A 22,684-nucleotide genomic window follows, 5' to 3' on the forward strand; every position below is an offset into this window, starting at 1 on the left:
TCGTAACGAAATTTAGAACAAATTTTTTTTTTTTGTCAAAAATTTTATTTTCACTAATAAATTTAATAAAAATGTTGAAAAAAATTTAAATTTTTTTTTTAATTTTGTTACCTAATGGAAGATAAATCATAAGCTAAATAATATTTTTTATGTAGATTTTTAAACTTGTCATTTAGTTGCCATTAAAATCAAATATAATGTTGGAAAAGTCATTGGTGTACTATTGTACTTCAAAAACAAATACAATTGTACCAACTTTGCCATCCCTGGTATATGTGATTGTGTGTTTGTTTTGTTTACATTTAATTTACTGTACCCCACACGCTATCTTTCTCTCGCTCTCCCTCATCTACTCATTTAAACTACAGTTAAAATGTAAATAAACAAAAATCAAAGTTAAAAACAAGAGATAAACAAAGTAGAAAATCTCTCTCTCTCTCTAACTACGATTAACTAAAAGCCATAAAACGATTATCAGCCATAGAATGGCTGTCATTCATTAACGAGAGTTTAAACCAAGTGCATACCGTCATATTCATTTGATAATATTAAGCAAAAAAAAAAGTATTAAATTAAAAACAAAACGATCGCAATTGATAGTGATAAATAAAAATAGTGGGTGCGTGCATAAGTTTATTATAGACAAAGTATTTTTACGGAAAATTAATTTGTTTTAGAGAGAACAAAAAAAAAACTGTTACAAAATCGATTTGAAAAACCCAAGTTTATTGTGTTTACAAGTTTTCCCTAAAAAAATCGATATTTAAACAATGGAATAAATACGTTTTGTTTTAGCTAATTAAATTTTAAAGCGACAATTTTGCTAAAACCAAAATGGTTTTTTAAATTAAGCCATAGTTAAAAGATGTTATCTATTAAATCTAAAATAAATAAAATTTCCATAAATTTGTTTTAACAACACATTTGTTTAAATAAAAACAGAAACCAGACAGTTGTGGGAATTTAAATTTATTTAAAAAATTTTTAATAATCAGCAAAAAATTATAACAAATTTCATTGACACTCTTTTTGAAAAAAAAAATAAATAAATAAAAAAAAGAATTTATCTACATTACTTATTGACTGTTATTAAAAAAATACTTATTTTAGTATATATTTAAACTCAGCGAAAAATAAATAAATAAAAAAAACAACACAAAATTTAATTACCATAACGTGAGATTTTCGTGTTTTATAATAAACTGATAACAAAAATAAATCAGCGGCCGCAAAAACGTAACCTTTAAAACCTTTCCAATGTAAAATGTATTACATATTCATACAATTTAATTGAATATTTAGCATAATTAAACATGAACAGAAAATTAAAATAAATTAACAAATAACTTAAATCGAAGTAAAATGCTAAATTCAATACCGCAATTTGAAAGAGACTGAACTCAATTTTAAAGATTTTGTAAAAAAACATGAGAATTTATTAAGTTTAAAACAAATTATATAAAATTTTCCAATAATTTGTTAAAATTTAACGGAAATTTGAAAATATGCTTTTATATGCTAAAATATGCTTTTATGAAAAACTTCATAACATCAAAAATAACTCAAAACAGCATAAGTCTAAAACAAATTATATTAAATTTCCCATAATTTGTCAAAATTTACCGGAAATTTAATAATATGCTTTTATATGCTAAAATATGCTTATATGAAAAACATCGTAAATCCTTAAAAATATTACGAATTGTAATTTAAACATCAAAAATAACTCAAAACAGCTTTATTTTTCAAAGAATTTCCACATTTGAAGAAATTGAAAATTCTTTAAAATTTTTACTTTTGGGAATTTTTGGCGATTTTGTTAAACAAAAATGGTAATTTGATGCAATAAATTCATATAAACAATAGTATAAGTAAATTTTTGTAAGATTTCTGTTAGATTGTTAACAATTTCAAGAAATAATAGAAATATGCTTTTATATGCTAAAATATGCTTTTATGAAAAACATCGTAAATCCTTAAAAATATTACAAATTGTAATTTAAACATCAAAAATAACTCAAAACAGCTTTATTTTTCAAAGATTTTCCACATTTGAAGAAATTGAAAATTTTTACTTTTGGGAAATTTTGGCGATTTTGTTAAACAAAAATGGGAATTTGATTAAATTAAGTCATATAAACAAGAGTAGAACCATATTTATGTAAGATTTCTGTTAGATTTTTAACAATTTCAAGAAATAATAGAAATATGCTTTTATATGCAAAAATATGCTTTTTAGAAAAATGTTCCTAAAACTTTAAAAATGCTACAAATTGAGATTTAAAATAAAAAAGGTTTAAAAATAGCTGAATTTTTAAATATTTTCAAGATTTGGTATAATTCCCAGGGAAATTTTGGGGATTTGCTTTAAGAAATACTAGAAATATTCAAAATATGCTTTTTTATGCTAAAATATGCTTTTATGAAAAACATCGTAAATCCTTAAAAATATTACGAATTGTAATTTAAACATCAAAAATAACTCAAAACAGCTTTATTTTTCAAAGATTTTCAACATTTGAAAATACTTTAAATTCTTGAAATTTTTTTACTTTTTGGGAATTTTCGGCGATTTTGTTAAACAAAAATGGGAATTTGATGAAATTAATTCATATAAGCAATATTATAAGTGAATGTTTGTAAGATTTCTGTTAGATTGTTAACAATTACCAGATATAATAAAAATATGCTTTTATATGCAAAAATATGCTTTTTAGAAAAAAGCTGTTAAAACATTAAAAATGTTGCAAATAGTGATTTAAAATTAAAACTCTTTAAAAAAGCTGAATTTTTAAAGATTTTCAACATTTGGGATAAATCCCTGGGAATTTTGGGGATTTTCTTGAAGAAATATGGGAATTTATTTCATTAAATTTATAAAGATTTCAATATAAATTAATGTATAAAGCTTTATCTATGAGTATTTAAGAATATACTAGAAATATTCAAAATATGCTTTTAAGGAAAATGGCTTAAAACATTTAGAATGCTGAAAATAGTGATTTAAAATGAAAAAAAAAAATAATAAAATCAACAGAAATTTTCAAATTGTCTAACATGTGGAGAAATTTCGGGGATTTTCTTAATAAAATATGGGAATCTGATTTAATGTATTTTAAAAACAACAGAATAATTGGATTTACATAATATTTTTGTTAGTTTGTTTAAATAGAAAACGAATTATAAAAATATGCTAAAATATGCCTTTGAGAAAAAATTCTTAAAAATATTAAACACAATACAAATTGCCATTTAACATTAAAATAAGCTACAAATAGCAAAATTTTCTGCGGATTTCAAGCATTTGGTATAAATTCCAGGGATATTTTGTTATTTTTGGGAAATTTTGGGTATTTTCTTTAAGAAATGTGGAAATTTATTTCCAACAAATTTTTAAGACATAAGCATAAATGCATTTGTGTAACATTATCCATAAGTTTATTTAAATATACTTCAAATAATAAAAATATGCATTTATACGCTAAAATATGCTTTTTAGAAAAATGGTCTTAAATCAACAAAAATGTCGAAAACTAACAACTAAAACCAGCTTAATTTTTAACATCGAAATGAACTCAAAGCAAGATTTCCAACATTTTGAATAATTCCCATAGATATTTTGTTCTATTTTAGGAAATTTTGGGTATTTTATTTAAGAAATGTAGGAATTTATTTAAAATTTTTTTTAAATATATCAGCATACAGACATTTAGAACACATTATCCATCTGTTTATTACAATTTACCACAAATAATAGAAATATGCTTTTATATGCTAAAATATGCTTTTTAAAAAAATGGTCTCAAATCAACAAAAATTTCACACACTATGATTGTGTTATCAAAAAGAACTAAAATTAGCTTAATTTTCAGTATTTGTTACATCGAAATGAACTTAAAACAATATTTCCAACATTTTGTATAGTTCCCAGAGATACTTCGTTCTTTTTGGGAAATTTTGGGTATTTTCTTTAAAAAATGTGGGAATTTATTTCCAATAAATTTTAAAGACATCTGAATAAAGACATTTATACAACATTATCCTTAAGTTTATTGCAATTTACCACAATTAATAAAAATATGCTTTTATATGCTAAAATATGCTTTTTAGAAAAATTGTCTTAAATCAACAAAAATGTCAAAAACTATGATTTTATGATCAAAAAGAACTAAAACTAGCTTGATTTTTGTAAAATTTTCAATATTTGTAGAGATTTTGTGAAAAAAACTTTTTCTGGTTCGAAGGACCATTTGAACCAGAAAATATTATTTCAACGCATGGCATTAGTACAATGATTTTAATGATATAAATAATTACTTAGACATTTTATTGTGTTATTACTTCAATTTAAACCAATTTGTTGTTAATAATTAAGGTTTGTAGGACCATTTATGTCTTTATAATCAAACAAGTAAAAAATCTACAAAATTGTCATATATAAATAAGTTGTAATAAATCAATAGCTTTATCATCAACCTTAACAACGAAACTACTTGAACATAATTTAAACAATTTTAAACTAAAGCTAATTATTTTTTATTTATTTTTTAAAACTTTTCCAAACCGTAAAATAAGCATTAAATTTGTTAATTGCTTATACAGAAATCCCTTTAAAATCAATTATTTCGAATGTAAAATACAACCGACTAATCAATGACATTAACAACATGTGTTGTAAATTCTTTTAACAATTATCTCTATTTTGTAATCTAAGAAAATTTTAAAACAATATTGTAAATATGTAAATTGTTTTTATTTTATTTATAAATGTAATATAAAAAAACGTGCTTACATTTAATTTTTTTTCAGACGCCACCAAAAAACAAGCTTTTTATTTTAATTAAATTAATTATTTTCATTGGAAGTTCAATGTTTTAAAAGAGTTTACTTAAATTTTGCAAACATTATGAGGCTTAATAAATTAGTGGCAATAATTTGCCTAACCATAAATGTATGCCATGCTTGGGAGGGTAACAGCAAGCCAAATATTGTTATAATTATGGCGGATGATATGGTAAGTATTTTAATAAACAAATATATATATTAAATTAATGATATTTGTTTAAAAAGTTAACCTAAAATTTAAAACGGAATTTTTTAAATTTTTTTTTATGGTCGAAGGACCATTTTCTGATAACTTGAAATCTAAGGGGTTTTGAGTAACTTTATTAAGTTAGATAAAGTAGCATTCAATTCTGTCTTGAAAAAAGCAAATTTCTTTATTAACCTTGTGGGTTCGCAGGACCTTTAAGTCATTATTACAAAAAAAATTAAATTTCTTTATTAACCTTGTGGATTCGCAGGACCTTTAAGTCATTATTACAAATCCAAGAGTAAGGAGTTGAATTTGCCATTAATTTGATTATTTATATTTTAAATTATTAATATTTATTTAAATATCATGCCCTTATTAAGCAAAACTAAATTTAAAGTCGTATTTTTTAATATTTCTCAAGTTCGAAGGACCATTTTTTTATAACTTGCAATCAAAGAGATTTTGAGTTTAGTTTTGAGACTGTTAGTTACAAGTTATTGGATTATATAAGCTACACTTCACTGAGACAGTCTAGATCATGTTATATTAATCGTATAGATCGAGTCATTTACAGAGCAGCGATTCTTAATCCTCTTCATCGAAATTATTTATTACAGGGCTTCGATGATGTCAGCTTTCGCGGCTCCAATGAGTTCCTAACACCCAACATCGATGCCTTGGCCTACAGTGGAGTGATTTTGAATAATCTATACACCCCCTCCATGTGTACACCCTCTAGATCGGCCTTGCTCACCGGAAAGTATCCCATTAACACGGGCATGCAGCACTATGTCATAGTGAATGATCAGCCCTGGAGTCTGCCCGTGAATGAGACCACAATGGCGGAAATATTTCGCCAGAATGGCTACTATACCTCCCTCATAGGTAAATGGCATTTGGGCATGTCGCGCAAAGCATATACGCCCACTTTGAGGGGTTTTGATCAACATTATGGTTATTTGGGTTCCTATGTGGACTACTTTGATCAAACCATGGAGCAGTTTGTAAGTAAAAGATAGAGAAATTAAGATTACAAACTAATTTTTGTTTACCAGGGTAAAAACTATTCGCGGGGCCATGATTTTCGTGATAATCTCAAGCCGATTTATGAGGGTAATGGCTCGTATGTTACCGATTTATTGACACAGGCTGCCTTGAAGCGCATAGGAGAGCACAATTTCCAAAAGCAACCCTTATTCATGATCTTAAGCCATTTGGCGCCTCACAGTGCCAATGATGATAAGCCTTTACAGGCCCCCGAAGAAGAAATTGAAAAATTTGCTTATATAAAAAATCCTGAAAGAAGAATTTATGCTGCCATGATGTCCAAACTAGATGAAAGTGTGGGTGAAGTGGTGCAAAGTTTAGCGGAAAATGGAGTTTTAAATAATACCATTTTATTGTTTCTATCCGATAATGGAGGACCCACTGTGGGTATGCATGCCACCACAGCCAGCAATTATCCTTTGAGGGGGGTTAGTATAAATAAGCTATATATTTTAGAATCTTTTAAAGATTTATTTTCTTTTTAAAGCAAAAACATTCGCCCTGGGAGGGAGGCATTCGTTCGGCGGCTGTTATCTGGTCCACACAATTGGACAAGTTGGGCACTATCTGGGAACAGCCTATTTATATAGCAGATTTATTGCCTACCTTGGCGGCAGCTGCAAATATTCCTTTAGATCTGGATAAGCTAAAACTAGATGGTTTAAATCTTTGGTCAGCCCTGAAGTATGGCTACGAATCGGTGGAACGTGAAATTTTACACAATATCGATAGTATATTCCAATATGAAGTTTACAGCAAGGGTAGATGGAAATTTATCAATGGTACTACCCAAGAGGGTATATACGATGGCTGGCTTTCAAAGCGCCCCGCTGCTAATGATACCTCACAAATTGATCCTCGTTTTCCGGTGTACGAAGAACTGGTAAAATCTACTCCAGTATGGCAGTATTTACACAAATTATCAGCTTCCGCCAATCACAATATCACTCAGCTGCGTAATTCGGCCTTAATACAGTGTGTTTTGGATCATGGTGTAGTTAGTTCGAGCTGTAATCCTTTAGAATATCCTTGTCTATTTGATTTGGATGATGATCCATGTGAGCAGCATAATCTATATGAAAGATATGAAGGTTCTACGATATTAAATGATATGCTGGAACGTGTAGAATATTTCAGGCAGCATGCTCATGCCATTAATAATAAACCGGCGGATGAGCGTTGTGATCCGGCAAAGTTTGGGGGTGAATGGACCTGGTGGGAAGATATTATAGAGGGCAATTCAGGGGAAACTATGATGGCTTTGGGTTGTGTTAAAGTATTTCTAATGTCCAGTATTGTTTTAGGTTTAAGATATTTAATGATTTAAAATAAATTTTCTAGTTTAAAAAGCAATTGAATTGGTGGTTTTCTTAATATTAAATGGGTTAAAAGTAGCCAAAAAGGGGAGAGAGTAACAAGCTGACTACTCTTTCCTCAATTCTCTATCTTACTGTTACAAGAAATCTCTCTGCTTTGCAATTATAACGGCTTAATTTGTTTTAAACAGAAATTCACCACTTTTCCAGGGTGGAGTTGAATATGTGGGGTTTGTGTCTTTGCTAAATCAACTTAGCAGGGTTGCAATAAAGGTAGTGGAAGTATAAAGAGTTCAAAAACAAAACGTAACGTTTAATAAGGTTTAAAAACAAATTTTTATAATAAAATTTTATCAAGTTAATTGAAAAATTTAATAAACTTGTTTTTAAAAAAGACAGCAAATAAAAGTAACTTAATAAATCTTTAATATTGCCAAAAAATATATTTTAATTTCTTAAAAGAAATTATTTAAAAGCTTTTTAAGAAAAAAAAAAACATTTAAAAATTCAACAAAAAATTAAAATTGTTTAAGCTAAACAATAAAATTATTTAAAAATATATCTCAGTCGTTTATACACTTGCCTTTCATTACTACAGACGCTCTAAAAGTAACGCAAAACATGTTCTAATTGAAACAACTAGAAAAAAAAATCAGAGATTCTTTGCCATAAGGTAATTATTTAATTGTTTGAAATATTTTTCAATTGAAATGTGATTTTGTAAAGCTTAAATACAACGTGTTTTTTCGTCATCAATTGCTATTTGTGCAAGTGTTTTTTTCTTTTTGTAAATTTTGTAATGTACTTTATCTAACATTGAATATTTCCTTTTAAGATAAAAAAAAACAAAACTAAAAACATGTCTTTTAAAACGTTTTTTTTTTGTAGACCTTAAAAAACTTGAAGTAAATATAAACCTACAAACGTGTTGGTTGCATTGTCAATTTCACGTTCTTCTAATTTTACGCTTAATTTAATTTGACAACAATACCAGCCATCTATTTAAAATAATATACAGACATATGCACATAATTGTTATTGTTTAGAGAGTTTTTTTAATGACTTTAAGAATCAACAACAAGTCAATGTTAAATTGGTAAAACCAAAAAATTAACAGTGGGGTAAAAAATTTAAAAATATTTATTAAAAAAAAATACTATGTTTTTTGGAAAAAAAGTTCTGATTTTTTTTGTTGAAAAAAATAGAATAAAACGAAATTAACTTCTAATTTTCTTTTTGAAAATTTTTAAAAATTTTATAATTTTTAAAAAATATTTATTCATATTGTAAAAAAATTATTTTAGTTTAGTATAATTTCCCAATTTTTTCTCAAATTTCGGATTTTATTAGTTTTTGAAAATTCTAAATTTTTAAAAAATGTTGCCTACTTTTAGGAGTCATTGAAATGTTAAAAAATTGTTTTCATCATAAAATCTACTCTATATAAAGGAAAAAATAATTTTGTATTTTTAGATTAAAATTAAACTAATTTCGTTTTCAAACATTTTCTGAATTCGAGCATTATTTATAAGGAAAAATTATTTTCTAAATTTTTTGTTAAAAAATATTGGTTTTGGGAATATTAAAATTGTTGGTTAATTTTATTGGATTGTTATAAAGTGGAATAAACGAAAAACGAAATAAAATTCTAATTTACGTTCTGAATAGATTTAAAAATTAATTAATTTTTTAAAAATATTTACTAAATATCTAAAAAAATTATTTTAATAATTTTTTCTTCAATTTCGCATTTGATTAGGTTTTGAAAATTCTAACTTTTTTCAAAAATGTTGCCTACTTTTGGGAATCTTTAAAATTTTAAAAAAATTTTAAATATACTTACTAAGTATCTAAAAAAATTATTTTAATTTTATATAATTTCCTAATTCTTTCCACAATTTCAAATTTTGTTAGTTTTTGAAAATTCTAACTTTTTTCAAAAATGTTGCCTACTTTTGGGAGTCTTTAAAATATTAAATAATTATTTTAAACCTAAAATTTAAGTTATATAAAATAACCAATAATTTTGTATTTTTGGCTAAAGTTAAACTAATTTCGGTTTTAAACATTTTCTAAATTCAAGCATTATTTATAAGGAAAAAATTATTTTCAAAATTTTTTGTTAAAAAATATTGGTTTTGGGAATATTAAAATTGTTGGTTAATTTTATTGGATTGTTATAAAGTGGAATAAACGAAAAACGAAATAAAATTCTAATTTACGTTCTGAATAGATTTAAAAATTAATTAATTTTTTAAAAATATTTACTAAATATCTAAAAAAATTATTTAAATTTTATATAATTTCCTTTTTTTTTCTCCAATTTCGCATTTTATTATTTTTACAATATTCAAAATTTTTAAAAAATTCTTGTCTACTTTTAGGAGTCTTTAAAATGTTAAAAAATATTTTAAAAATACTTACTAAGTATCTAAAAAAATTATTTTTATTTTATATAATTTCCTAATTTTTTCTCAAATTTCGGATTTTATTAGTTTTTAAAAATTCTTAATCTTTCAAAAATGTTGCCTACTTTTAGGGGTCTTTAAAATGTTAAAATAATATTTTGAACATGTAATTTATGTTGTATGAAATCATTAATAATTTCATATTTTTAGCTTGAAATTTAACTATTTTCGGTTTTTAAAATTTTTTAAATGCAATCATTATTTATTTGTAAAAATTAAATTTGAGAATTTTTTGATAAATAATTTTTGAAATTTTATTTTGGCCTCAACTAAAAACAGTGATAGACAATTGTTTGATTCTTTTTAAAAATCATAATTTATAAATTATGATAGAGAATTCTAATTATTAATTTATAAAATATTTGCCACATTTTCCTACCTCTTTAACCACTGTAACCAGCATTAGCGCGCCATTTAATAATATATAGTGGTAAACGTATTTCCATTTGTTTGTTGTAGCTCCCTCTCATTTTCTTACCACAAATTTAATTTTATGAATGAATCTTGTTTTTGTTTACATTTCTCTCTTTTTTATGTTTTGTTTTCATTTTTGCCGTGTGTTATTGTTGTTGTTATAGCTTTCGCAATTCTTGTTTTTTCGATTAACCACTTTTCACAACAACATTAACAACAACTACACTTGTTGCTGACTGTTAAGTTTGAACTGTTAATTATGTCTGTTAACTGGAAGCTGTTTGTTTGTGTGCTTAACATTATGATTTAACAGTTAAAATGTTGGGGTTGGTGTTAAACAGCATTTAGTTGCTGTTAGTAAAGCAACAAAGAAGGATCGTTTTATAAATTAAAAGAAAAATACTTAAAGAGTTGAAATAAAAGTGAATTTTAAAGACCAGACTAAAGTGTAAAGTTTTTGTGTGATAAATAAAAAAGGAAGAAGTGTAAGTTTTAAGGAAAATTAATGAAAAAAATTGTATTAAAATGAAATTTAAAAATAATGAAAAATTTATAAAAACAAAAATTAAAAATCATTAAAACTAATAGGTTTTGTACCACAAAAAAATAATTTCTTTACTAAATAATGCATACTTTATGTCGGTAGGATTAAACCACAATATAATTGTTTGCCTGAGAGTTTAGCTATGAGTCTGTTAATCAGATTTTCTTTTATTTTTGTTGTCTGTGCGGTCTAGACTTTAAGGTATCTGGCAGATAATGTTTAATATTAAATTAAATAATAAAATACTTAAAATATGCGCTTATTTTGCAAAAGTAATCTAATCTAAAAATTGCAAAGTTCTGCATTTTAAAATACAACAACAAATATAACATAGAAATAATTTATAATTGATTTTGATTAAATTTTTTAATAATAATTTTGATGGTTACTTTAAAAAATAGTCGATTACTATTGTTCAAAATGTACAAAAAAAGGTAAAAAGTTACAACTAATACCTATAAAATATTATAATTTATAAGAAAAATCACTTCAAACCTAAAATAAATGGTTATTAAAGAAAAGTAATCGGTTACTTTTAAAAGAAACCACTTAAAATATTAAAGCTATTTATTATATTTCTTTTAAAAATTGATAAACCTGATATTGAGGGCATGAAAAGTAAATTTTGGTAATAACTTAGATGGTTACTTTAAAAAGTAATCGATTACTTTTGTTTAAAATGTAAAAATAATAGGAAAATATTACTACTTTTGCTAATGAAATATTAAAATTTACAGAAAAAATTAATTAAAACGAACAATAAATGGCTATTAAAGAAAAGTAATCGATTACTTTTGAAAGTAACCTATACAAAATTTAATAAATTTAGGTCTATTTTATTTAAGAAACTGAGAAGCTAAAATTTTAGGCAAAAAAATAAATTTTTTCCAAAAAATTTAATGGTTACTTAAAAAAGTAAACGGTTACTTTTCTTCAAAAACTTCAAAATCAGAAAAAAATTACCACTTTTACTAATAAAAATATAAAATTTACAAGGAAAAGTCAGTTAAAACATAAAATATGCAGCTCTAAAAAAAGTAGTCGGTTACTTTTAAAAGTAACCAATGCAAATTTATTAACTTTACATATATTTTAATTAAGAAACCGATAAGCATAATTTTTTTGCAAAAAAAATAAATTTTTCCAAAAAAAAATTAATGGTTACTTAAAAGAGTATTCGATTACTTTTCTTCAAAAACTACAAAATTAAAAAAATATAACTAATTTTACTAATAAAACTATAAAATTTAAAGGAAAAATCAGTTCAAACATAAAATATGCGGCTCAAAAAAAAAAGTAATCGGTTACTTTTAAAAGTAATCAATAAATAAAGAAAAATTACATGAATTTTTTTGGAAATGGATTAAAAAAAGAGAATTGGGGCTGTAAAAGATAAATTTTGGTAATAAATTGAATGGTTACTTTTCAAAAGTAATCGATTACTTTTGTTTATTATCAAAGAAATTGAGAAAATTTTAAATAATTTACGTATTAAAATTAAAAAAAAAGATAAAAGATAGTATTAAGGCTTTTTTGTTAAAGAAATTAAATGGTTACTTGCCAAAAGTGATCGGTTACTTTTCTTTATTGTTATTAAAATTAAGAAATTTTTAAGTTTTTCTGTTTTAAACATAATAAATTTATATAAATAATAGCTTTAAAGTACATAAATGTAAAACAAACTAACGATTACTTATTAAAATTTAACGATTGATTACTTGTTTGGTAACCATTGATTTACCAACAATTTATGTTTAAACTAAGTTAATTTAATATTAATTATATTTAAAGCTTTATTTTAGTATTAAATTAAACGGTTACTTTTTAAAGTAATCGATTACTTTTTAAGAAGCTTTAATTTCTATAGAAAAATATTGCAAATTAATTATTCTAATTGATAATCTCATTATAAAATATTCCTGCAAATGATTTAATTAATAGTTTTAATGATTACTTTTTAAAGTAACCGGTTACTTTTGAAAAATAATCATTGAAATTCCATTATTTAAGTAGTTTTGACATCATGAGTTAAGAACGTTTTAAAAAAAATTATTTATATTAAAAACAAAAATGGTTACTTTTCAAAACTAATCGATTACTTTTTGGTAGTTTTTGGTTTTAAATAAAAATATGAAAATTTTATAATTAAAGCGAAGTATTTAAGCATAATAATTGTAATATACTTGATTTTGGTTAAATTCTAATGGTTACTCTTAAAAGTAATCGGTTACTTTTCAAGTAACCATATAAATTTTAGATTTTTTTTTAGATTTTTATTAAATTCTTAGTAAGTTTCTTTTTAAAAACCCGTCTTTAAAAGATCTAGCTATGGTTTTTGTTTGTTTTTAAACCACACGACATCTTTATCTAATTTTCCACTCTAACTTCCAACATAATTTTATTTCTAAACATTTAAATACATGCAAATCATGACATGTTTAACATAAATTAAAATAAATTTTATTGTATTTATTTTACATACATATAAATTCTAATTTAATTAATGTAATTTAAGCCAAGCAAATTAGTTTTTTCTTCAATCGAAATACCTGTCCAAATAATACAAACTTTGAAAAACGTGAATTTTGTTTGGACACGACTGGGTTTTTTGTTTGTTTAATTCTTATCAATCAATTGACTTAAGAACATCAAGTAGAATTAAATAGTTTTGTTTAATCAACCTTAACCTTAAATAGTATTGTTAAAAAAAACATTAATGTAAGTAACTAGAAAAAAGGCGGTTACTTGTTTAAAATATTCAATGTTGACCATTGAAATGCAAGTTACAATGAAAATGTAACTATTGAAGGTCAAGTGGGTGAGGGAGGAAATTAAATGTTGAGATGCTATAAAGATTTGCAGTTAATTGAGCTGTACATGTATGTAGTTTTAAGCTTAATTGTTGAAGAGAAGTAAATATTCATGATTTGAAGGGGAAATTGTGAAAAAATAATCGATTTAGTTTTAAAAAAATTTTTTAATAAAATTTTGGTCTGAAATTATTCGGTTACTTTTTAAAAGTAATCGGTTACTTTCTTAAATTAATGTTAAAATATTAAAATTTGTCTAATATATTATTAAAATTCGCTAAAAATATTAATTTTGTTAATTTAATTTAAAAAATTGATGGTTACTTATAAAAGTAATCGATTTCAATTTGTAAGTAATCGTTAAAATATTGAAGATTTAAAGATATTTTATTTGCAGAAATATATTTTAAAACAAAAACTAATTAAAAATAAATGTTTGGCAATCATTTTGATGGTTACTTTTTAAAAGTAATCGATTACTTTGGTTTTAAAAGTACTGAAAATTAACTTATTTTAAATCAGAATTATTTTATTTTTTATCTGCAAAGATTTTAAGCTTTATTATGATATTAAAATAAGTGGTTACTTTTTCAATAAAATGGTTACTTTTTTGATTATCATTAAAATCTTTGTTTTAATTTAGTTTTTTTTAAACAAAACTATGTTGCCATAAACAAAAAGTAATTTAAATGGAAATTTCATTAAAAACCTAAGTGGTTATTTATGTTTAATAAACGGTTACTTTATTTGGTAATCAGTAAAATACGGTGGAAACTAATATTTTAAATTTAAATTGTAACATTTTGCATTGTAGCAATAATATTAATGCCAAAAGCAGTGATTACTTTTAAAAGTAATCGATTTAAGTTTGTAAGTAACCGTTAAAATACTGAAAGAGGCAGCTAATTTTATTAAAAGGTATAACATTTTAAACAAAAACCAGTTAAAACTAAATTTTTGGCAATAATTTGGATGGTTCCTTTTAAAAAGTAATCGGTTACTTTTGTTAAAAAATCACCAAAAACAAACTTTTTAAATTTGTAAATATAGTTTACTTAATATAGTTAAAAATAAATTTGTGGCAATCATTTTGATGGTTACTTTTTAAAAGTAATCGGTTACTTTTGTTTTAAAATTACTTAAAATTCATTGTTTACAATTTGCTAATGCAGTTCTTTTAATTTATAAATATTTTAAGCATAATTCATTATAAAAATAATTGGTTACTTGTGAAATAAAAACGATTACTTTTTAGGTAATTAAATATTTTTTTTTAAAATCGTTGATTTTTTAATAAAACTATTTTGCAATAAAAAAAAATTAATTTCAGTAAAATTTTGGCAATAATTTTGATGGTTACTTTTTAAAAGTAATCGGTTACTTTAGTTTTAAAACTAGGGAAATATAGTTTTTTCAATTTGCGACTATAGTTTATGTAATTTAGAAATATTTTAAGCATAATTTTATATTCAAATAAGTGGATACATGTGAAATAATAATGATTACTTTTTTAGGTAACCATTTAAATTTTTGGATTAAAATATTTTATTTTAACTAAAACTATAATGCAATAAACCAAAAGTATTGTAAAAATAAATTTTAGTTAAATGTAGGCACTAATTTTGATGGTTACTTTTAAAAAGTAATCGGTTACTTTTGATATAAAATTATGGAAAATAACTTTTTTCAATTTTTTAATGCAATTTATTTAATTTATATAAGTTTTAAGCTTAATTTTATATTAAAATAAGTGGTTACTTGTGAAATAAAAACGATTACTTTTTAGGTAACCATTTAAATTTTTGGAAAAAATTTTGTATTTCAGCTAAACCTATTTTGCTATAAATAACAATAAATATTAATAAGAATTTCAGTAAAAAACTAAACGGTTACTTAAGTAAAATAAGCGATTACTTTTGTAAGTAATCGTTAAAACACTGGAAAATTTAAGAAAATTTTATGATGATATATAAAACTATATTAAAATGGTATTCGGAATTAATATTGTGGGTAAATTTAATGGTTACTTTTTGAAAAGTAACCGATTACTTTTGCAAAAAATCTTTAAAAATTTAAAAATTTAAAAATATTTGTATTGCAACATAATTGCTTGTATAAAAATATTAATTTGTTCTCAATTTGTTAATTTGAGATATGGTTACTTTTATAAGTACTCATTAAAATATTAAAAAATTGGAAGTTATTTGTTTTATTTTAGAACTGATTGTAAAACCCACAGTTACCCAATAAAGTTTACAGTTACTCAGACAAAATACTTTGAACTTGAAATCTTTGACAAAGTAATCAGATATTAACCCAATTTCAAATAAAATCTTTATGATTTCAAAATGTTTACAAGATAAAAAAAAAAAATTATAAAAAAGATATAAATCAAGACACATGTCATCAAAAAGTATAATTAAAGCATTATCAAACATAATTATGATGAAATCTAGTTAATTAAGTTGTAAACTAAAAGGTTGAAATCACAATTCATATCATATAGATTACAAATTAACAATTGACATGATTTCACACACTAAATATTTATTACTGATAGTTTGTGGTACATTTCCTCTTTATAATCATAATAAAAAAACACTTTTGCTTTTTTTTTTTATCAATCTAGCAAAAGTAGTTCTACTTGTTTTATTTTATTGTATTCTTGTTAAAAATAATTCTTAAAAAAACCCAAACTATTTGTTTATGTAAAAGTCCTTTAAATCACTACAAAATGTACCGGTTTCTCAATTTTATGGCGTTTATTTCTTCTTCTCACTAGTCCAGTCACAATTTATTGTAAAAGCCCCGTTAATGAACTTGAACTTGTAGATCACCACCATGCGTCGTCGTGTCTGTTGTTGGTATTTGTATGTAATTTACGTGTGTTTAATATTTACGAACTCACCACAGTGTGCAGATGGTTACCAAGATGTAAAAAAGCTTCAGCAAAGTGAAAAACCCAATATTGTTATAATACTAATAGATGATATGGTAAGTATGATAAAAGCTTTTATGTTTTAAAAAAAGAAAAAGCTTTAATAGTGTGTTTTAATGTGGAATAAGAAACGGTTACTTTTAAAAAGTAACCGTTATTAATATTTTTTGCAAAATATACAAATTTACCCTTAAATAAAGTGGTTACATTTTAAAAGTAACCACATAAATCATCATAATTAATCAACTACTTTTTATTTTCTCCTCCAAAAATACACAAATTAATTAATATTTAACCAAAATCAGCTATAAATACAAAATGATTACTTATTTTCTAAAAGTAACCAACAATTTTTGAAAAGTAACCAATTTTGTTTTTGTATTTTTTTACAATTATTTTTACATTATTTAAAATTTACAAAAATTTTATCTAAATAAAACTATTCCCTTAAATTAAATGGTTACCTTTTAAAAAGTAATCGAATAGTTTTGAAAGTAATCACCAAATTTTATAACAAAATGGCAAAAATTATTTTAAAAAATGTGATATAATAAAGTTAATTGTTTATTTTTTTTGTTAATTTATTAAAATCAAGTGGTTATATATTAAAAGTAATTGGTTACTTTATAAAGTAACCAACAAAATAAAAAAATATTAAAAAAATATGACAACAAATTTAGGTTTTATTGAAAAAACTTAATTTACTGTTAAATTTAGAAATTATTTCGCAAATATTAGTGGTTACTTATTAAAAGTAGTCGGTTACTTTATAAAGTAACCATCTAAATTCTAGAAATTTTATTGCTAATTTGTGTTAAAGTACAATTTGCTGTTGAATTTTGTGATTATTTTCTAAACATAAGCGGTTACTTATTAAAAGTAGTCGGTTACTCTATAAAGTAACCATTAAAATTCCAAATAATTTCTTATTATTTTGTGTTTAATTTTGATAACTGTTCAATTTTGCAATTACTTGTAAAAATTAAGCGGTTACTTATTAAAATTAATCGGTTACTTTGTAAAGTAACCATACAAATTATAGAAATTTTATATTAATTTGTATTTAGGCTTAATTTACTTTTTAATTTTGAGATTATTAACTAAATATTTGCGGTTTCTTAATAAAAGTAATTGGTTACTAAGTAAAGTAACCAAATTAATCGCTTACTTTGTAAAGTAACCATACAAATTATAGAAATTTTATATTAATTTGTATTTATGCTTAATTTACTTTTTAATTTTGAGATTATTAACTAAACATTTGCGGTTACTTAATAAAAGTAATCGGTTATTACATAAAGTAACCATAAACAATATATACATTTTGCTTTTAATTTGAGCTTATGTTGAATTTATTGATAACTTATTTAAAAGAAGAAGTTACTTATTAAAAGTAGTCGGTTACTTTATAAAGTATTTACCAAAATTCTAGATATTTTATTGTTAATTTGTGAATATCTTTAATTTACTATTCAATTTCGTGATTAATTATTAAATATGTAAGGTTTCTTGTTAAAAATAAACGGTTATTTATTAAAAAATAGTCGGTTACTTTAAAAAATAACCATCAACCTACTTGAAGTTTTATGTTAATTTATGTTTAGGCTTTATTTATTATTTAATTTTGGGACTATTAGTGACAAATAAGCGGTTACTTAATAAAAGTAATCGGTTACTATATAAAATAACCATCAAAATAATAGAAATTTTGTTTAAATATAATTTACCGTTCAATTTTGTGTTAACTTTTTTTTTAAAAAAAGCGGTTACTTTTTTAAAGTAATCGGTTACTTTAAAAAGTAACCATCAAATTTTTGGAAATTGTGAATTTATTTAATTAAAATTTAATTTAAACTAAATAAACTATTTAATTATGTGGTTACTTATTAAAAGTAGGCGGTTACTTATTTAAAGTAATCGGTTACTTAAAAAAGTAACCATCAAATTTGCTGAAGTTGTGAATTTATTTGATTTAAATTTTATTTAAACTAGGTTTACTATTTAATAATGTGGTTACTTATTAAAAATAAGCGGTTACTTATTTAAAATAATCGGTTACTTTAAAAAGTAACCATCAAATTTGTTGAAATTATGAATTTATTTAATTTAAATTTTATTTTAACTAAATAAACTATTTAATTATGTGGTTACTTATGAAAAATAAGCGGTTACTTTAAAAAGTAACCATCAAATTTGTTGAAATTATGAATTTATTTAATTAAAATTTTATTTAAACTAAATAAACTATTTAATTATCTGGTTACTTATTAAAAATATGCGGTTACTTATTTAAAGTAATCGGTTACTTTAAAAAGTAACCATCAAATTTGCTGAAGTTGTGAATTTATTTGATTTAAATTTTGTTTAAACTAAGTTTACTATTTAATTATGTGGTTACTTATGAAAAATAAGCGGTTACTTTAAAAAGTAACCATCAAATTTGCTGAAGTTGTGAATTTATTTAATTTAAAATTTGTTTAAACTAAATTTATTATTTAATTATGTGGTTACTTATTAAAAATAAGCGGTTACTTATTTAAAATAATCGGTTACTTAAAAAAGTAACCATCAAATTTGCTGAAGTTGTGAATTTATTTGATTTAAATTTTATTTAAACTAGGTTTACTATTTAATAATGTGGTTACTTATTAAAAATAAGCGGTTACTTATTAAAAGTAATCGGTTACTTAAAAAAGTAACCATCAAATTTGCTGAAGTTGTGAATTTATTTGATTTAGATTTTATTTAAACTAGGTTTAATATTTAATAATGTGGTTACTTATTAAAAATAAGCTGTTACTTATTAAAAGTAATCGGTTACTTAAAAAGTAACCATAAAATTTGCTGAAGTTGTGAATTTATTTAATTTAAATTTTGTTTAAACTAAGTTTACTATTTAATTATGTGGTTACTTATGAAAAATAAGCGGTTACTTTAAAAAGTAACCATCAAATTTTGTTGAAATTGTGAATTTATTTAATTAAAATTTTATTTAAACTAAATAAACTATTTAATTATCTGGTTACTTATTAAAAGTAGTCGGTTACTTATTTAAAGTAATCGGTTACTTTAAAAAGTAACCATCAAATTTGTTGAAATTGTGAATTTATTTGATTTAAATTTTGTTTAAACTAGGTTTACTATTTAATAATGTGGTTACTTATTAAAAATAAGCTGTTACTTATTAAAAGTAATCGGTTACTTAAAAAAGTAACCATCAAATTTTGTTGAAGTTGTGAATTTATTTGATTTAAATTTTATTTAAACTAGGTTTAATATTTAATAATGTGGTTACTTATTAAAAATAAGCGGTTACTTATTAAAAGTAATCGGTTACTTAAAAAAGTAACCATCAAATTTTGTTGAAATTATGAATTTATTTAATTTAAATTTTATTTAAACTAAGTTTACTATTTAATTATGTGGTTACTTATGAAAAATAAGCGGTTACTTATTTAAAGTAATCGGTTACTTTAAAAAGTAACCATAAAATTTTGTTGAAATTGTGAATTTATTTAATTAAAATTTTATTTAAACTAAATAAACTATTTAATTATCTGGTTACTTATTAAAAATATGCGGTTACTTATTTAATGTAATCGGTTACTTTAAAAAGTAACCATCAAATTTGCTGAAGTTTTGAATGTATTTAACTTAAATTTTATTTAAACAAAATTTACAATTTAATAATGTGGTTACTTATTAAAAATAAGCGGTTACTTATTAAAAGTAATTGGTTACTTTAAAAAGTAACCATAAAATTTGTTGAAATTATGAATTTATTTGATTTAAATTTTATTTAAACTAAGTTTACTATTTAATTATGTGGTTACTTATTAAAAATAAGCGGTTACTTATTTAAAATAATCGGTTACTTAAAAAAGTAACCATCAAATTTGCTGAAATAGAGAATTTATTTAATTTAAATTTTTTTAAACTAAATTTATTATTTAATTATGTGGTTACTTTAAAAATTATGCGGTTACTTTGTAGAAAACTTAATGGTTACTTTAAAAAATAACCCTCAACATCTTAATGAATATTATTTTTTTAATTAAAAATGGCTTTTGAGCGAAATTTACTGTTTTATTGAATAATTATTTATTAAAAGTAACCGGTTACTTTTAAAAGTAACCATTAAAATTCTATAAATTAAAAATTGTATAATATTTTTCTAAATAAACAAGGGCTTCAATGATGTCAGCTTTCATGGCTCGAACCAGATTTTAACCCCCAACATAGATGCCTTGGCCTATAATGGTATTATTTTGAATAAGAATTATGTACCCAATTTATGTACGCCCTCCAGGTCCACTTTGTTAACCGGAAAATATCCCATACACACAGGTATTAATAAAAATTAGCAAAAAAAAAATTCTTTAAAAACTTCTTTTCTGATTTTAAGGCATGCAACATTTTGTTATTGTCAACGATGAACCCTGGGGTCTGCCCTTAAACGAGCGTTTAATGCCCGAAATATTCCGTGATGCTGGCTATGCCACCAATTTGGTGGGTAAATGGCATTTGGGTTTTTATCGCAAAGAAATGACTCCTTTGTATAGGGGTTTTGATCATCATTTAGGTTATTATTCGGGCTATATAGGTTACTATGATCATACTTTGAAAATGTTGGTAAGTTGGTGAAAATTTCTTAAGACAATTATATTTTTAAGCTATTTTGGTTGCTGTTAGAATCGTAATTTCACAGGCCTTGATATGCGTAAAGATTTAGAACCCTGTCCCGAGGTTACGGGTACCTATGCCACCGATTTATTTACCCGTGAGGCGGTTCAAGTTATTAAGCAGCATAATGTTAAGAAACCTTTATTCTTGCTTTTAAGCCACTTGGCTGTGCATACGGGGAATGAAGATAATCCCATGGAGGCTCCTGAAGAGGAGATCAAGAAATTTTCATATATTTCAGATCTTAAGCGCAGGAAATATGCAGGTATTATTGTTAATATTTTCTTTATTAGTTGGGAAGTTTAAAGAATTTTTTCTGTAGCCATGTTGTCTCGTTTGGATCAAAGTGTGGGCTTGACGGTCAAGGCGTTGGCGGATAAAAATATGTTAAATAATACCATAATATTGTTATATTCCGATAATGGGGCCCCTACTTTGGGTATACATGCGAATAGTGGTTCTAATTATCCTTTTAGAGGGGTGAGTAATTTATTAATTATTAATTAATTAATTTATTTTTTTTGTTTTTTTTAACAGCAAAAAGAGTCCCCCTGGGAAGGAGGCATACGTTCGGCGGGCTTAATATGGAGTCCTTTGTTGAAGCATAAAAACTATGTCAGCAATCAAGTATCACATGCAATCGATTGGCTGCCCACTTTGGCTGCCGCAGCTGATGTTCCTCTACCTAAAGACCTTAATTTAGATGGGATTAACCTTTGGCCGGCCTTAAGCCAGGCTCAAGACCCCCAACCCAGACGTTTACTGCATGTCTATGATAATGTTTTTGGTTACAGTTCGTATATGAGGGGAAATCTTAAATATGTTAATGGTTCTACTTTTGGGGGCCAATATGATTCATGGTTGGGGGATATAAACCAAGAGGATCAGGATCCCTTAAGTAGGGACTATGAGGAAACTGTAATAAATTCAATGGTCCATTATAAATTGGGCTCTAAGGTATTAACTAAGGCTAATATAAAGAACTTAAGACAGCAGGCCACCCATAAATGTCCTGAAAATAATGAAGACTATGAGCAGGATATATACGAATGTGAACCCCTTAAGGCCCCCTGTTATTTTAATATTGACAAAGATCCCTGTGAACGTTACAATCTGGCCCAGTTATATCCCCTGCAGGTACAGTTTCTGGCCCAGGAAGTAGAGGAATATCGTTTGGGTTTAACACCCTCCGCTAGAGTAGCTCAAGGAGACCCCCTGGCAAATCCCCAAAGATTTCAAGGCAATTGGCAGTGGTGGTATGGCACACAAAATTCTCCCGGGGTAAAAATTTCTTATATGTCTTGTAATTTGTTGTTTTTTATTTATATTTTATTGGCGTTTCTAGGACTACTAAATTGTTGAAGGTTTTTCAAAGTCTGGCTAGAGAAAAAAGTGTGATATTTTCTATAAAAAAATTAAAATAAAAAAA

At 24.2% G+C, this 22,684-nt stretch overlaps 2 protein-coding genes across 2 annotated transcripts; both read left to right on the plus strand.

Annotated features, from left to right (window-relative positions):
* The first annotated feature begins 498 nt into the window (after positions 1-498).
* On the plus strand, positions 499-7,435 carry LOC135955222 (arylsulfatase B). The gene is made up of 5 exons (XM_065505549.1): positions 499-619; positions 4,810-5,014; positions 5,653-6,039; positions 6,091-6,510; positions 6,570-7,435. Exons 2-5 carry the CDS (start codon positions 4,907-4,909, stop codon positions 7,407-7,409), a joined length of 1,755 nt encoding a protein of 584 aa, XP_065361621.1. The 5' UTR covers positions 499-619; positions 4,810-4,906; the 3' UTR covers positions 7,410-7,435.
* Positions 7,436-10,643: 3,208 nt separating this feature from the next.
* Positions 10,644-22,684, plus strand: LOC135953898 (arylsulfatase B). The gene is made up of 7 exons (XM_065503925.1): positions 10,644-10,765; positions 16,417-16,628; positions 20,760-20,919; positions 20,978-21,204; positions 21,265-21,520; positions 21,578-21,735; positions 21,793-22,684. The coding sequence occupies exons 2-7, from the start codon at positions 16,476-16,478 to the stop codon at positions 22,615-22,617; spliced, it is 1,779 nt and encodes a 592-aa protein (XP_065359997.1). The 5' UTR covers positions 10,644-10,765; positions 16,417-16,475; the 3' UTR covers positions 22,618-22,684.

Source organism: Calliphora vicina, chromosome 3 (genome assembly GCF_958450345.1).
Source record: "Calliphora vicina chromosome 3, idCalVici1.1, whole genome shotgun sequence".
NCBI classification, from domain to species: Eukaryota; Metazoa; Arthropoda; class Insecta; order Diptera; family Calliphoridae; genus Calliphora; species Calliphora vicina.

Coding starts and splice junctions, on each gene's coding strand:
- LOC135955222 (XM_065505549.1), top strand. CDS start 4,907: ATGAGGCTTAATAAATTAGTGGCAATAATTTGCCTAACCATAAATGTA. Junction 5,015..5,652: donor TAATTATGGCGGATGATATG/GTAAGTATTTTA, acceptor TATTTATTACAG/GGCTTCGATGATGTCAGCTT. Junction 6,511..6,569: donor GCAATTATCCTTTGAGGGGG/GTTAGTATAAAT, acceptor TTCTTTTTAAAG/CAAAAACATTCGCCCTGGGA.
- LOC135953898 (XM_065503925.1), top strand. CDS start 16,476: ATGCGTCGTCGTGTCTGTTGTTGGTATTTGTATGTAATTTACGTGTGT. Junction 21,521..21,577: donor TAAGCGCAGGAAATATGCAG/GTATTATTGTTA, acceptor TTTTTTCTGTAG/CCATGTTGTCTCGTTTGGAT. Junction 21,736..21,792: donor CTAATTATCCTTTTAGAGGG/GTGAGTAATTTA, acceptor TTTTTTTAACAG/CAAAAAGAGTCCCCCTGGGA.